This window comes from Podarcis melisellensis (genome assembly GCF_964234715.1).
Source record: "Podarcis melisellensis genome assembly, chromosome: 8".
Classification (NCBI taxonomy): domain Eukaryota; kingdom Metazoa; phylum Chordata; class Lepidosauria; order Squamata; family Lacertidae; genus Podarcis; species Podarcis melisellensis.
The window spans coordinates 20429164-20443666 of NC_138540.1; the positions used below are offsets into that span (position 1 = coordinate 20429164).

Here is a 14503-nt window from a genome sequence, read left to right on the forward strand (position 1 = left end):
CGCCCAAGAAGTTTGGAAGGTGACAACACGAGAATGGGCCTTTTCTGTGGTGGCTACCCAATTGTGGAATGCTTTCCCCAGAGCAGCTCGCCTGGTGCCAACATTACATGCCTTAAGGCGCCAGGCAAAAACATTTCTCTTTACTCAAACCACCGGCCATTAAATAATCCATAGCCTGTTAAAGGTGATGCAGGGGACTGTCGTGGTGATTATATTATTATTATTATTATTATTATTATTATTATTATGTCTATTACTATGCTTTGTTTTATGTCCAGTGTGGTGTAGTAGTTAAGAGCAGTGGACTCGTAATCTGGTGAACAGGGTTCGCGTCTCGGCTCCTCCACATGCAGCTGCTGGGTGACCTTGGGCTAGTCACACTTCTCTGAAGTCTCTCAGCCCCACTCACCTCACAGAGTGTTTGTTGTGGGGGAGGAAGGGAAAGGAGAATGTTAGCTGCTTTGAGACTCCTTTAGGTAGTGATAAAGCGGGATATAAAATCCATTATGTGAAGTAAAATACGTTCTTAATGTTGTACACTGCCCTATCATCGTTTGATAAAGGGCATAATATAAATTGCATAAATCATAATAAACCACCATCATAATAAAAGCTGGGGCTTATGGACGAAAGGCGTCCAGCAACACCTATAAAATCCACAGCTGTTTACTTCCCCTTAGGGCTAAGTCAAAAAGTTCTCTCACACACACTCCCATTTGCAATATATGAGGAGGAGGGCGTTTCAACTGTTTTCAGGGAGATGCATTTTGGAAAAAATGGGAACATTGACCTTTTGAGCTCAGTGTCATCAGTGTGGAGAAACTTTAGATGCTGTGGAACTACAACTCCCATCAGTCCCAGCAAGTGTGGTCAATGGGCAGGCATGATGGGAGTTGTAGTCTGTCAGCATCTGAAGAGCTACAGGTTTCCTCCACACCTGGTCTGCACTGACCTGCAGCAGCTCTTCAGGATTTCAGGACTGGAGTCTCTCCCCAGCCCTGGAGATGCCATTTTGGATTGAACCTGGGACCTTCTGCATGCAAAGCAGAAGTTCTGCCTCCGAGCCACATCCCTCCCTCAAATTTATAGGAAGCTGTCACATTAAGGCAGGCTATTGGCCTGCCTAACTCAGTGTTGTCTGCACTGACTGGCAGCGGATCTCCGGGTTTTCCAGCAGGGGTATCACACAGCCTTACCTGGAGATGCCAGGGGTTCAAACAGGGATGCTCTGCCACTGAGCTGCAGTCCTTCCCATGGACTATCAGAGCTCTTGAAGCTCCATTGGGTTCCCATTTTTTATTTCCCCAAAGGTTCCATTCCAAGGATCAGTTTTTGAAGGTGCCATTTATTTAGTGTGGTGGGCACCCTTTATTTTCAGTTGTGTGTACCATTGGAAAGGGGTATGGTTAGGGTTAACCAGTGTTGTGCTACACCATCGTTAAGCAAACCATGGTTTGCTGGAAACACAGGATGAAAGGAAGTGAGAGAGCAACTGAGTCTAGCTCTCCAGGGCTGAGGAACCCGCCAGATGTTACCTGCCTACAGCTCCCATCATCCCTGGCCGGTGGTCATGCTGGCTGGGGCTGATGGGAGATGGAGTCCATCAATACTTGGAAGGCACCAGACTCCTTATACTAACCACTGTCTTACTCTTCTGTTGTCTTGGATATTTGGGAAAGTTGTTTGTCGGTCTGCCCGTTTTCTCTAAAGATGTCGTCACCAAATTTGGCATCGCGGTTGCTGAAATCAAGAAGGCGGCTTTCATCTATGTTTGGATAGAATTAGATGGCGTCTTGAATCAAGATGGCTGACCGGACTTCTCAAAATGGCACTGATGTGGATGCACTGATGTCATCACTAAATTTCCCATAACAGTTCCTGAGTTTGAGGAGCAGGTTTTGGTTTCCGCTTAGGATTGGAAGCCGCTTTGAATCAAAATGGCACAGCCAAGCTTTGGAAGTTGCACTGCATTTTAACAAGTGATTTCAAAACTGTACTGACATTTGGGTTTCTTAGAATTCCCAAGCAACGCTGGGTAATAGGTTGCTAGTCTTGTTGTGGATTTGGGAAAGTTGTTTGCCTGTTCATGATGCATTTGGACACCTCTAAAGTCATCGTAACCAAATTTTGCATGATGGTTCCTGAGATCAAGGAGCAGGTTTGTGCTTGGCTACAAGTGGGCGCCATTTTGAATCAAGATGGTGGACTGAACTTTTCTAAACTGCCTTGATTTCTTAGAATTCTTATGCAATCCTGGGTAAGAAATTCCCAATTTTAAATATTGCAATCCTTTTGGTTTGTATCCAACAAAATCCTACTCTGAGTTGACCCACTGGGTGGCATTCAATAAAGTTTTACTCAGAATAGACCTACTAAAATTATTTAACCAGTTAGCTACATTAGTTTCAACAGGCCGACTGTTACACCCACAGGGCTATATTCAACTAAGTCCTTCATTGAAATGAACTAATCTAAGTTAGTCATGCTCATTAACTTCAATGGGTCTACTCTGAGCAGGACTAGCACTGAATACCACCCAATGAAACTGATGAACCCAATGGGATTCTGCTGGTGCAACAAGATTTCTGTTTCCTCTCCACCTAGTTAAAGGTAAAGGTAAAGGTACCCCTGCCCGTACGGGCCAGTCTTGACAGACTCTGGGGTTGTGCGCCCATCTCACTCAAGAGGCCAGGGGCCAGCGCTGTCCGGAGACACTTCCGGGTCACATGGCCAGCGTGACATTGCTGCTCTGGCGAGCCAGAGCTGCACACGGAAACGCCGTTTACCTTCCCGCTAGTAAGCGGTCCCTATTTATCTACTTGCACCCGGGGGTGCTTTCGAACTGCTAGGTTGGCAGGCGCTGGGACCGAGCAGCGGGAGCGCACCCCGCCGCAGGGATTCGAACCGCCGACCTTTCGATCGGCAAGTCCTAGGCACTGAGGCTTTAACCCACAGCGCCACCTGCGTCCCCTCCACCTAGTTAAGCACCCCCAAATAAATCTGCTCTGGAGGGTCCCCCAAACTTTCAGAGCTAATTTAGAGGGTATGGGGGAGGGAAGAGAGAGGAAGATCCATTTTGCACATAGAAATCCTGTGTACCAGCAGAGCTGCTGCATTGGATAAGGCCCAGTGAGTCTACTTGGAGTTGGACTAACATAGAAGACGATCCATTAGGATTGTATGAGAAAAGTGAGGAGCTGAAATCTCTCTTCTGAACAGAGTAAAGCCATTGAATGCAATTGACCCAAGTTAGCCATATCTATTAACTCCAATGGGTTTACTCTGAGCAGAACTAGCACCGGATGCAACCTAGAGCTTTTAAGCCAGACTGAAAACAGTGCAGTAGCGAGACTGTTTGCACCGCGTTATCCTTCACAAGCTTTCATCGCAGTCAATGCCAAGCCAGCTCCATAAATAAGTCAACACTCTCCCCGCCAGCCTGCCGATCCCATGCCAGGCTGCTTGGCAGCCCCTCCAGTGTGCAATGATATGTTTACAGCTTTAAATGCATGCCCCGAGGGCTGCTGTGTATACAAGGTGACTAAATATACAGATTTATTAATATATCTTATTAAAACATAAGACGATAAAGGCAAGAGGCGCTACTAGAAGGGTTGCGCTTGCTTGAAATCATCTCCCACTCCCCGTTTCTTGACACACACGCACCCCACTCTTATTCAAAATTAAAATTGAAATAAATCACCCAGCTTGCAGGAAATGTTTTGCTTGGTAAAAGATCTAGGGCAGGACTAAATGTTGCAAGATAAAAGAAGCCATTGCCCAAATTGGCGGCTCCATGTCCCCATGGTCATTGGTCATGATGCTCTGTGTTCATTGCCTGGCCCCTGAGCAGGATAGGTCCTCCTGCAAAGTAGAGGGAAATCCAGTTCTTACCATGGCTCCTAGCACAGACTGGGATCAGAGGGAATTACATTACCCATGACCCCATTCTGAGGCCACCACCTCAGGTGATGCCTTCACCTAGCGGGCTGAAACATGAAGGAACCCAATGTACTTTCTGTTGGGACTCCCCACCTAGCTGCAGATCCTTTTCCTGACCCTCCTGAGACAAGCAGAAGCAACGAGTCTGCACCAAACCCCATCATTGGAGATGCAGTGTGTGTTTAGCAGGCCTCCTTTCCTTCATCCCTCCTTGGGAACTGGAGTGGACAAATCTTTCCATTTTCATTTCTCATTTCCCCATTCTCAAGTGGTCCATTTCTGCATTTTTAAAAAGTCTTCTCAAAGACTCGTTTGTGTTGTAGCGGGCGTGTTCTTTAATTCACCCATATATATTTTTGGTGGGATGCGGGTGGTGCTGTGGGTTAAACCACAGAGCCTAGGACTTGCCGATCAGAAGGTTGGCGGTTCGAATCCCCACGGCGGGGTGAGCTCCCATTGCTCGATCCCTGCTCCTGCTAACCTAGCAGTTCGAAAGCATGTCAAAGTGCAAGTAGATAAATAGGTACCACTCCAGCGGGAAGGTAAATGGCATATCCGTGCGCTGCTCTGGTTTCGCCAGAAGCAGCTTAGTCATGCTGGCCACATGACCTGGAAGCTGTATGCCAGCTCCCTCTGCCAATAAAGCGAGATGAGCGCTGCAACCCCAAAGTTGGTCACGACTGGACCTAATGGTCAGGGGTCCCTTTACCTTTATATATTTTTGGTATGCTATTTTGCTGAACGCAGGTGTTTCCGCAAGCTGTTTTCCTTAATAGGATGTGTTTTGTGATGCTACTTTCTCCAATACATGCAATTTTTCTTTTCTTTTCTTTTCTTTTTTTGGTTTGAGAACCGCACCACAAAATTCAGAGATTTTAAAAGGATAGCCGTGATTTTACATGTTGTTTTGGGAAGTGCAAACCAGGTAGGTGCACATCAAAATGTAAAACGAACCAAATTTCTCTCTCCCTACTTCAGAGGAGGCCAACACAAGTTTACGTTCTGGGAACAGGGCTCTGCTGAGAAGCCAGGAAGAGGCAGGAAAAGCTGGCCTGCTATAACACACACACACACACACACCCCTTCTCGCCCAGTCTGTTGGCTAATGTAAAAGCTTTGCTGAACCAGCACCAGGTCATTGTTGGACAGCTCCCCTGCTGGACATCTCTCCTGCCAGTACCAGGCTGCTAAATCCATGCCTGCCCAGTGCTGACATCTCATAGAATCATAGAGTTAGAAGGGACCCTGAGCTGCCCCTTATGGGGATTGAACCCGTGAACTTGGTGTTAACAGCACCACGCTCTAACCAAGTGAGCTATCCAGCAGGATACTGCCCTGCTCAAAATGGGCAGGTGTGGACTGTTTAAATCACTACCTGCTTCCCACACAGGGAGGGCAGAGAAGTGTATTGACGAGGTTAGGAGGCGAAAGAGAGCTCATCATACGGATGCGAAGGGGGAAAATGGATTTGTAACACTTTGTCCTGCCCTAATGGGGTTACTATGAAACGCAACAAAAGGCCCAGGGGTGATTCTTAAACAGTCGGGATGGGGGAACCTTTGAAGGTGCAGGCTGGGTGTTGATGGTTAAGTCCACAGTTGCATGTCAAAGTCTCTGGAAAGAAATTAGCGGAAATCTGCCAGCTGCCGTGACGATGCTTGAGCCCAAACACATCCTTTCTGTCTCTTCGGGAGGCTGTGCTTGGTGAGAGCATGTCCCCCTTCTCTTTCCCCCCGGAGCGGCAAAATCCCGTCAGAAATCACTCTGGCGATGTCACACCAATTACAAATAGCTCCAGACTTGCCTTCCTCGGCCTTTGTATATAGTGGGCACTTGCGGTCAAGCACAGATAATTTAAATAATATACAGTTCTCTTCTCAATTATAATAATTATTAAACTGTTTTTCAACTCAGCCAGAGCCAGCACACAAACACACATACACACAAACACACAAGCCGACAACGATCACTTGAAAGCAGGGCTGGAATGTCAACAAAATTCAGGGATGTGGTGAAGATGGAGAATTTGAAGGATGCATGGATGAAACTCCATTCTGAAAATGGGGACTCCCCTCACCTTCACCAGCTTTTCCTGCGACTCACAACCCACCTGTTAGAATAACTTTGCAGCTATTCCATTCGTTTTGGGTTGTGTCCAATGCTAGTTGGACTCAGAGTAGACTCATTGACAGTAAGGGGATGCTTCGGTCCATTCATTTCAATGGGTCTGTTCTGAGTGGGACATCATAAGCTACAACCATATAGCTGGATCCTTTGCTTCCTTTAGGAAGGTCTAAGTGGTTCACAAGAGGGGCCTGCATAGGTTCCCAGCCAGGAAAAGATTTTTTAAAAAAACCCCACCAATTGATGTCCAGAGAGAGTAACTGGTCCAAGGGACTTAGTTGCTCTCCATCCATTTTTTGTGGGACACGCTTTTGCATCTGCAATGGGAAGGCTGATTAAAAAACGGTTCGGCATTAAATTGCAAGATTTTTAGCCCCCCCCTTTTTTTAAGGGAACCAATTAGGTAGGGTGGAATCAGGAAACAGGAATCCTTTCAGAAGGGAGTCTGCTGTTTCTCAAATCATGCTGGGGGCTGGACTAAGGACCTTCTACACTCAAAGCAGGTGCCCTGCTTTGGAACCACCTTTGTTTTTCTTATGCCTTCAGAGCCCCACTTACCCACAGTGCACCAAGCCCCCCCCCCCAGTTCAGATGAGAGTTAGATGTCCTTGGAAGGTTGGTCTTTTCAAAAACAAAACGCTGTATCCTGAAGCAAAAGCAAAGTTTTGGATCTCAGAGCCAAGGTTGAGGAAGTGAAGGTGTCCTGTGAATATATTGTACTGGGAACGAAATCTAGTCTTTTAGTTTCAGTGGCAAGAACTGTTCTCCTCCCGTGATTTTTGTCTTCTTCTTGAATTATTGCTATGCCGCGGGGAGAAGGGAAAGTATTGTTTGCGTCACTCAGCTGGAGAAGCCTAACGGCAAAGAGAAGGCGATCCCCTGGGACAGAGGTGGCAAAGTATGGACGGGCAGGTCCTAGGCTGCGTCTTCATCCCCCTGCCCCCCTGCGTCGAGGGTCATCCGGGATTAGACTCCCACCAGCATCCCCATGAAATCGGATCCGTTCTGAATGGTGACAGGGGCACCAGCGCTGTTGTCAACAAAGATGGAAGTGTATTGTCCAGGCTGCACCACAAGGGAAGAGAAGAAGAAATAAGAATAAGGATAAGAATTTATTATTTATACCCTGCCCATCTGGCTGGGTTTCCCCAGCCACTCTGGGCGGCTTCCAACAAAGTATTAAAATACAGTAGTCTGTTAAACAGTAAAAGAGGACTGCCTTCAGATGTCTTCTAAAAGTTTGGTAGTTCTTGTTCTCTTTGACATCTGGTGGGAGGGCGTTCCCCAGGCAGGTGCCACTACCAAGAAGGCCCTCTGCCTGGTTCCCTGTAACTTGGCTTCTCACAGTGAGGGAACTGCCAGAAGGCCCTCAACGCTAGACCTCAGTGTCCGGGCAGAATGATGGAGGTGGAGACACTCCTTCAGGTATACTGGACGGAGGCCGTTTAGGGCTTTAAAGGGCAGCACCAACACTTTGAATTGTGCTCGGAAACATACTGGGAGCCAATGTACAAAGCTACAAGAGAACCACAAGCCCGGGGGTTGCCGGTTTGTTTCCAGGTCCGATTGAAGGTTCTCCCATTAGCGTTCAAAGCCAGTGTTTCCCAAAATTGGGTCCCCAGCTCTTTTTGGACTACAACTCCCATCATCCCTACCTAGCTGGCAGGGTGAATGATGGGAATTGTAGTCCAAAACCAGCTGGAGACCCAGGTTTGGGGAGCACTGCCCTGAACCATTCAGGGCTGAAATATACAAAAGACCTGCTCCTTCCCTACAGACCTTCTTGGGTGCTGAAATCAGCATAGGAGGCCTTCTTGTTTGTTCTGCCACCCTCAGGAGTTGGTGGGGGTGGCAGACTAGGAAAGGGCCTTCTCTGTGGAAGGCTGTGGGGGCTCCCTCCCCTCCATGACAAAGCATGCCTTGGCTTTCGACACATGACCCATCTTATTTCTATAATTTGAAGCTGCTTTACAACGTTTTCAAAATTTTAATTGTAATCTGCCCTGAGACCTGAAATGCTCAAAATAAAATCTAATAATGAAGATGCTGGGGATTGAACCCAGGACCTTCTGCATGCAGAGCAGATGCCCTACCACTGAGCTACGGTTCTTCCCACCTGCCAAACCTGTTACATAAAAATGGTGGCCCCAGGGGTGGGAGTCTGTCTCAATTCACTGATGCTCTTTATAGGCTACATTGCCGCCAGCTCTAAAAGGTAAAGGTAAAAGGACTCCCGACTATTAGGTCCAGTCGTGGCCGACTCTGGGGTTGCGGCGCTCATCTCCCTTTATTGGCCAAGGGAGCCGGCGTACAGCTTCCGGGTCATGTGGCCAGCATGACTAAGCCGCTTCTGGCGAACCAGAGCAGCACACAGAAACGCCGTTTACCTTCCTGCTGGAGCGGTACCTATTTATCTACTTGCACTTTGGCGTGCTTTCGAACTGCTAGGTTGGCAGGAGCAGGGACCGAGCAACGGGAGCTCAACCCATCGCGGGGATTCGAACCGCCGACCTTCTGATCGGCAAGTCCTAGGCTCTGTGGTTTAACCCACAGCGCCACCCGTGTCAATTCACTGGTGCTCTTTATAGGCTACATCACCGCCAGCTCTACAACCCCCTTATACCTGCAGCTGCAGCAATCCGTGGACATAAACAGTGAAGATCTTGCTGTTGCTTTCCAGACCAGCAATAACTTCCAAAGACCTACAAGGTGCAAAAGAAAGGGAGACAGATGTTCACAGACCAGAGTCATAGCTTGGCATAGCACGGTGGCTGAGAAGTGGGGTATCTCAAGCTCAAATTCCACAAGCTCTCCATCATTTATAAGGACATAAGAAGAGCCTGCAGGATCAGGCCAATGGCCCATATAGTCCATTTATTCTCACAGTGGCCAACCAGATGCCTGCAAGTAGGCTCTGAGCAGAAGAGCACTCTCCCCTTCTGCCATTTCCAGAAGTTGGCATTTTTTGCCTTTGACCACAGAGACAGAGCATAGTCATCAAGGCCGATAGCCATTCATAGCTCCTAGAATTTGTCCAGACCTCTTTTCAAGCCACCCAAGTTAGCGGTCCCCACTTCCTCCTGTGGAAGTGAGTTCCGCAAGTTATCTATGTGCTGCCTGAAGAAGCTCTTCCTTTCCTCTGTCCCAAAGCTTCCAACATTCAGCTTCTGTTGGGATGTCCACGAGTTCCAGCATTATGAGAGAAGGAGGAAACACTTTCCCCTGTCCCCTTTCTGCATGCCGAGCATAATTTTATAAACTTCTGCCATGTCACCTTTTAATTGCCTTTCCTCTAAACTTAAAAACAACAACCCCAAATGCATCAACGTTTCCTCATAGGGGAATTGTTCCACCCCCTTGATCATTTGGGTTGCCCCTCCAATTACAGTATGCTCTCATTGTTTCCTCTGTGGTTTCCACCAGCTTGCAAAGCCAGGTGTATTAGCAAGCTGGCCCTAACTTTACTCTGCACCTTTACCCATGAGGAAGCCCCACTGAACACAGTACCAGTTTGCTTCCGGTTGTACAGTGGTACCTCGGGTTACATATGCTTCAGGTTACATACGCTTCAGGTTACAGACTCTGCTAACCCAGAAATATTACCTCGGGTTAAGAACTTTGCTTCAGGATGAGAACAGAAATCGTCCTCCGGCGGTGCAGTGGCAGCGGGAGGCCCCATTAGCTAAAGTGGACCTCCAGAACGAATTAAGTACTTAACCCAAGGTACCACTGTATATGCATAGGAATGGGCTATTTAAAAGTTTTGTTCAACTTCCTCCAAATTATCTTGGGGAAAAATGACTGTGTGGGGAAGCTCTGGCCCTGTGCCTTTGCTGAACTACAACTATCCTTATCCCTCTGGCCACGCCTGCTGGAATTTGTAGTGTGGCAACATCTGGAGGACCAGAGGTTGCCCACACAGTCAGTTTTGGAATATAATTTGGAGGAAATGGAGCAAAACAAAATGGAGATCTTTCAGCAACAAACACATTAATTTAAATTTCTTCCATCCACCCCTGGGTTCTAAGGCAGATGACTAACCAAGGGGGGAAAATGATGGGTTGTAGCCAAATAGTTCTGCTCAGAGCATACCTGTTGAAATGAACGAACCTAAGTTAAACGTGACCCTTAATGTTAACCTAAGTTAGGTAAAGGTAAAGGTAAAGGTACCCCTGCCCGTACGGGCCAGTCTTGACAGACTCTGGGGTTGTGCGCCCATCTCACTCAAGAGGCCAGGGGCCAGCGCTGTCCGGAGACACTTCCGGGTCACGTGGCCAGCGTGACATCGCTGCTCTGGCGAGCCAGAGCCGCACACGGAAACGGCGTTTACCTTCCCGCTGGTAAGCGGTTCCTATTTATCTACTTGCACCCGGAGGTGCTTTCGAACTGCTAGGTTGGCAGGCGCTGGGACCGAGCAGCAGGAGCGCACCCCGCCGCAGGGATTCGAACCGCCGACCTTTCGATCGGCAAGTCCTAGGCGCTGAGGCTTTAACCCACAGCGCCACCTGCGTCCCTAACCTAAGTTAGACGTGACCATTAATAATGTCAGACACGTGTCCATTGAAATTAATGACCACAGCCAACTTAGGGTCTACTTTGAGGAGGGTGTAGTTGGGTACAACAGAAAAGGTCTAGTCTGAGGAGGATTCAAGTTGGTTGCAACCCCTAAATTAGCCACGCCGGTTCATTTCAATGGATCTACTCTGAGCAGGGCCGACGTTGGCTACAACCCCCCATGTTTATGACATGCTCTTCGCTCTCACCAGTTTTGCCAGCTGATGGCTCGTTTGGGCTTGCTCTCCTACCGACATTGCAACAGGTCTCATGCCCTCCGGAGGCAGGTTGCCCCACCCTGCAGGTGCAAGCGAAGCCCTAATAAAGGGGCACTGCCAGGTTGGGCAGGTGGTAGAGGTATGCCCCGAGCCAGCCGATGCCCTGGTCTCGTCATGTTTCATAAGAGGTGAGGCAACCCGAGGGAACGGAAACCATCGCCTCACTCCACTGCTCCCAGTTTCCACAGCCGCCATGCCAAAAACCAACTCCAATATTCACCTGAATCCACCCCTATCCAGAGACGGTCCAAGAGCAACAGCCCCCTGAGTTGCTGGAGGCTCTCTTCCACATCTGTTTCAGCAACTGGAGTAGCCTTTACAAGCATGGCCAATTGCTCCAAAGCTGAAGAAGAGACCCTGGCTTGGTGGGTAGGCCACCTGTCCAACATTGCCTGATAGGGCCGGGAAATATTTACACCTGAAACCCCAGAGGGTCTACTGAGCATCTTTTACATTATGTTTCATATTGCCCATTGTATGATTCACCCAGAGCTAAATTAGTTTCCCCTTTTCAGATCGCCTTAGAAAGTCAACCGGATGATTCAAAAACTAAATGGTTTTGGCAGACGTCAAAATGTGCATCAGCTATAGGGTGACACTATTTGTACTAGCACAAGAAAGGTAAGAGCAACTTTTCTGGTTTGTGCAAGTGCCAAAGCCCAGGGATGCTGAATAGAAGGAACGTTCCTATATTTTGGACATTGTAGATTTGTCCTGGTCTGGTGGCATGCAATGTCTTTAGTTCTGTAGCTGTGTGATTTCTGCTCATACTGTATTGTGATGGGCCACTGGGCTATAAACAATAAAGTTTATTTTTTAAAAAAACTAAGCTAGTGTTTATCTTCACACCAGTGTGGTGCAGTGACTGGAATGTTGGACTAGGAACTGGGAGACCGGGGCTCTAATCCCCAAGCAGCCATGAAACTCACTGGGTGACCTTGGGCCTGGTGCAGCCTCTCAGCCTAACCTACCTCACAGGGTTGTTGTGAGGGCAAAATGGCGAGGAAGAAAGGAACAACATATAAGCTACCTTGAGCTCCTTGTAGGATAGAAACACGAAAAATGAAAATAAACTTGGTGGAACTGTGCTTTAAAGTGCATATAAGGGAAAATGGTATACAAATATGCATTATATCAGGGGAAATGGCTTGCAAAACAAAATCTGTGTATTCAGCAAAGCTGCATATGAAAATGGATACATTAGGAGAAATTCTCACAAAACAGCAGATGAATTTTCATGCGGGGCTTCTTTGAAAAAGGCAAGAGGAAATGTGGAGAACTGAGTATAAGGCCGAAAAAATGAGAAAACGAAATGGGACACATCCTCTCTTCCCTAATTAGGCATTTTGGCCCTGGCTTAAAACGTATCTGTTCACCCAGATTTTCCCCATGGAAAACATCAACTGGCTGCGTTGATGTATTAAGCTCCTGGTTTGTGGTGGATTTTGTTATGTCCGTGTTATGAATGCAATTTATTGCTGACTCTATGTTCTTCCCTGCTGAGGTATCTGCCAAACTATCAGGTTCGAGGGGTTTCTGCCATCTCCCAGCATCCACTGCTACTAATAACAACAACTTGCAAGCTCCATGGCGTCTTTTGGGAAAGCCAAAGAAGTCTATGAACGAGGCCTGGTCTGGTTTTTTTTTTTTAATTCTTCAGCATTCCACACCTTCTTCACTGTTCCTCCAATAAAAGTGTTTAAATTAGAACTTTAACAGTGAGATCGGTTCCATCTGAGTCACGAAGAGGGGGGGGGCGCTTTGGCACAGCCGCATTCCCAAACCTTTCTTCCAGCTCCACTTTTTGGCTTCTGTGGGGTTTCAAGAGTTGCCAGCAGAGACCCGTTCAGAGGACATTTTCCCCACTTTTGTTTTGACAGAGTTGTGGCGAGTGTGGCAGACAAAGAACAAATCAGGAAAGAGAAAAGGCCTAAGATGGCCGTTCTTGTGCAAGGAAAGCTTGGGGAGTGTTTTAGAAAGGGCTGGGGGAACACCACTGCCCTCTGCCGAATGAACTGCATATCTCTAAGCTTTTCCAACAAGGCCTGAGGAGACACAGCCCTTACAACAAGGTCTATTGAGGAGCTGCAGGCCTTCGGAAGGTGCTTGTCAGCAGGTCTGAATGCATGAGGCTGCCATATTTTTGTGCATGGCAGCCATTTTGACCCCCAATTGCTCCAGAATGCGTCAACTTCCAAAGAACCATCCAAAACAAAGATGGCAGCCGTGGGCCAGGGTAAACCATGAACCCTGGAGAAAAGAAGATGAAGGGGAGACCATGAGAGGATTGAAGAGTTGTCCTGAGGAAAATCGAGCAGGTGCGTTTTCTGTCGCTCCAGCGCGAAGGAGCAAGGGGGGTGGAAAGGGCAGGAAAGTCAATTTTGGCTAAAAGATAGGAGCAGCTCCTCACTGATAAGAGCGGTTAAACAGAATGCTTTGCTCTGCTTCACTGGAGGTTTTTATGCAGAATCTGATTAGTCAGGGAAGCAGCATGGAGAAGAAGGCTGGCATTCACAAGTAGGGAGAGTTGCTGTTGCACTCAGGTCCTGCTTGCAGGATATCCAGAAGAAGCATTTGTTTGGCAGGGTGTTAGACTAGATGGGCTTTTGGTCTGATCCAGCAGGCTTTAGTTATGTTCTTAATTTCCTTGGGCCCTGTTTTGGTGGGGATTCCTGTAGGTATGAACACTGAGAGAACAGGGTGCCTGACCCCAATGGGCCATTGGCCTCATTCAGCAGAGCTTTTCTCATTATCTTAGTTGCCTCTAGCATTGAAGATCTTGTGCCCAGCAGGGGGTGGAGCAAAATGACCTCCAATTTCCCTTTTGACTCCTATTATTGAATCCTATTAGTCATAATGTGCTGGTGTTATTCTGACCAGCGTAAGTTGAGATTCAAGTGTATTCCAGGGAGGAAAGAATGGCTGGGATATTGGTGTTGTTGTTCTTGTTGTTACTTCAATTAGCCATTGAGAAAGAAACCTTAGATTAGGCCTGCCATAAAGATGCTAGAACAAGGGTGGGGGACCTTTTTTCATTCCAAGAGCCGCATTCCCTTCTGGGCAGCATTCTGGGGGCCACATGCTAGTCGTGGGGGGACCCGGAGGTAAAAGTGGGTGGAGCAGTGGATTTTAAAATGACCTTTGCGCAGTAGGCTGGTTTCAACACCCACGCCTCTCTTGCAGGCATGAGTTCAGAGTTCAAGGACATGTTCCAGCCAGATAAGGTGCTCAAGGAAGGGACAAAGCAGGGCTGGGGAGAGACCTAGCTGGGGAGGGTGTGTGGCCTGGGGAGAGTCCTGAGAGCCAGACACAGAGAGCTGGAAGACCACATTCGGACAATGGTCCAAAGGTTCCCCACATGTGTCCTGAGATGTTATTGCAGCAGCATCCCATTAACTTACGTGTTGCGATGACAGAGGGATTCGATGCAGATCAGCACCCGGACGTTGTCTCTTGCTCGAAGCTGTAGTTTACTTTTCAGCTCACTGTGGTCTTGGAGAAAAAGAAAAGGAAGGAGGGTATGTAATGAATATAGAGATGTGTGCACAGAAATTAGCCTTGGATGCAAATTTAACATCAACATTTATCGCCCCACCCACTTCTGC

At 47.8% G+C, this 14503-nt stretch overlaps 1 protein-coding gene across 3 annotated transcripts in view; it reads right to left on the reverse strand.

The window, feature by feature from the left end:
• Positions 1–3542: 3542 nt before the first annotated feature.
• The window catches only part of C1QTNF12 (C1q and TNF related 12), a 38163-nt gene continuing 27202 nt past the window's right edge, over positions 3543–14503 (reverse strand). For all 3 annotated transcript variants that reach the window (XM_081923820.1, XM_081923819.1, XM_081923821.1), the window contains 3 exons: positions 14300–14390; positions 8690–8768; positions 3543–7131 (listed from right to left, as the gene is read on the reverse strand). In XM_081923820.1, the coding sequence (XP_081779946.1) occupies positions 7033–7131; positions 8690–8768; positions 14300–14390 (269 nt within the window). In that variant the 3' untranslated portion in view covers positions 3543–7032. The remainder of the gene's footprint in view (positions 7132–8689; positions 8769–14299; positions 14391–14503) is intronic.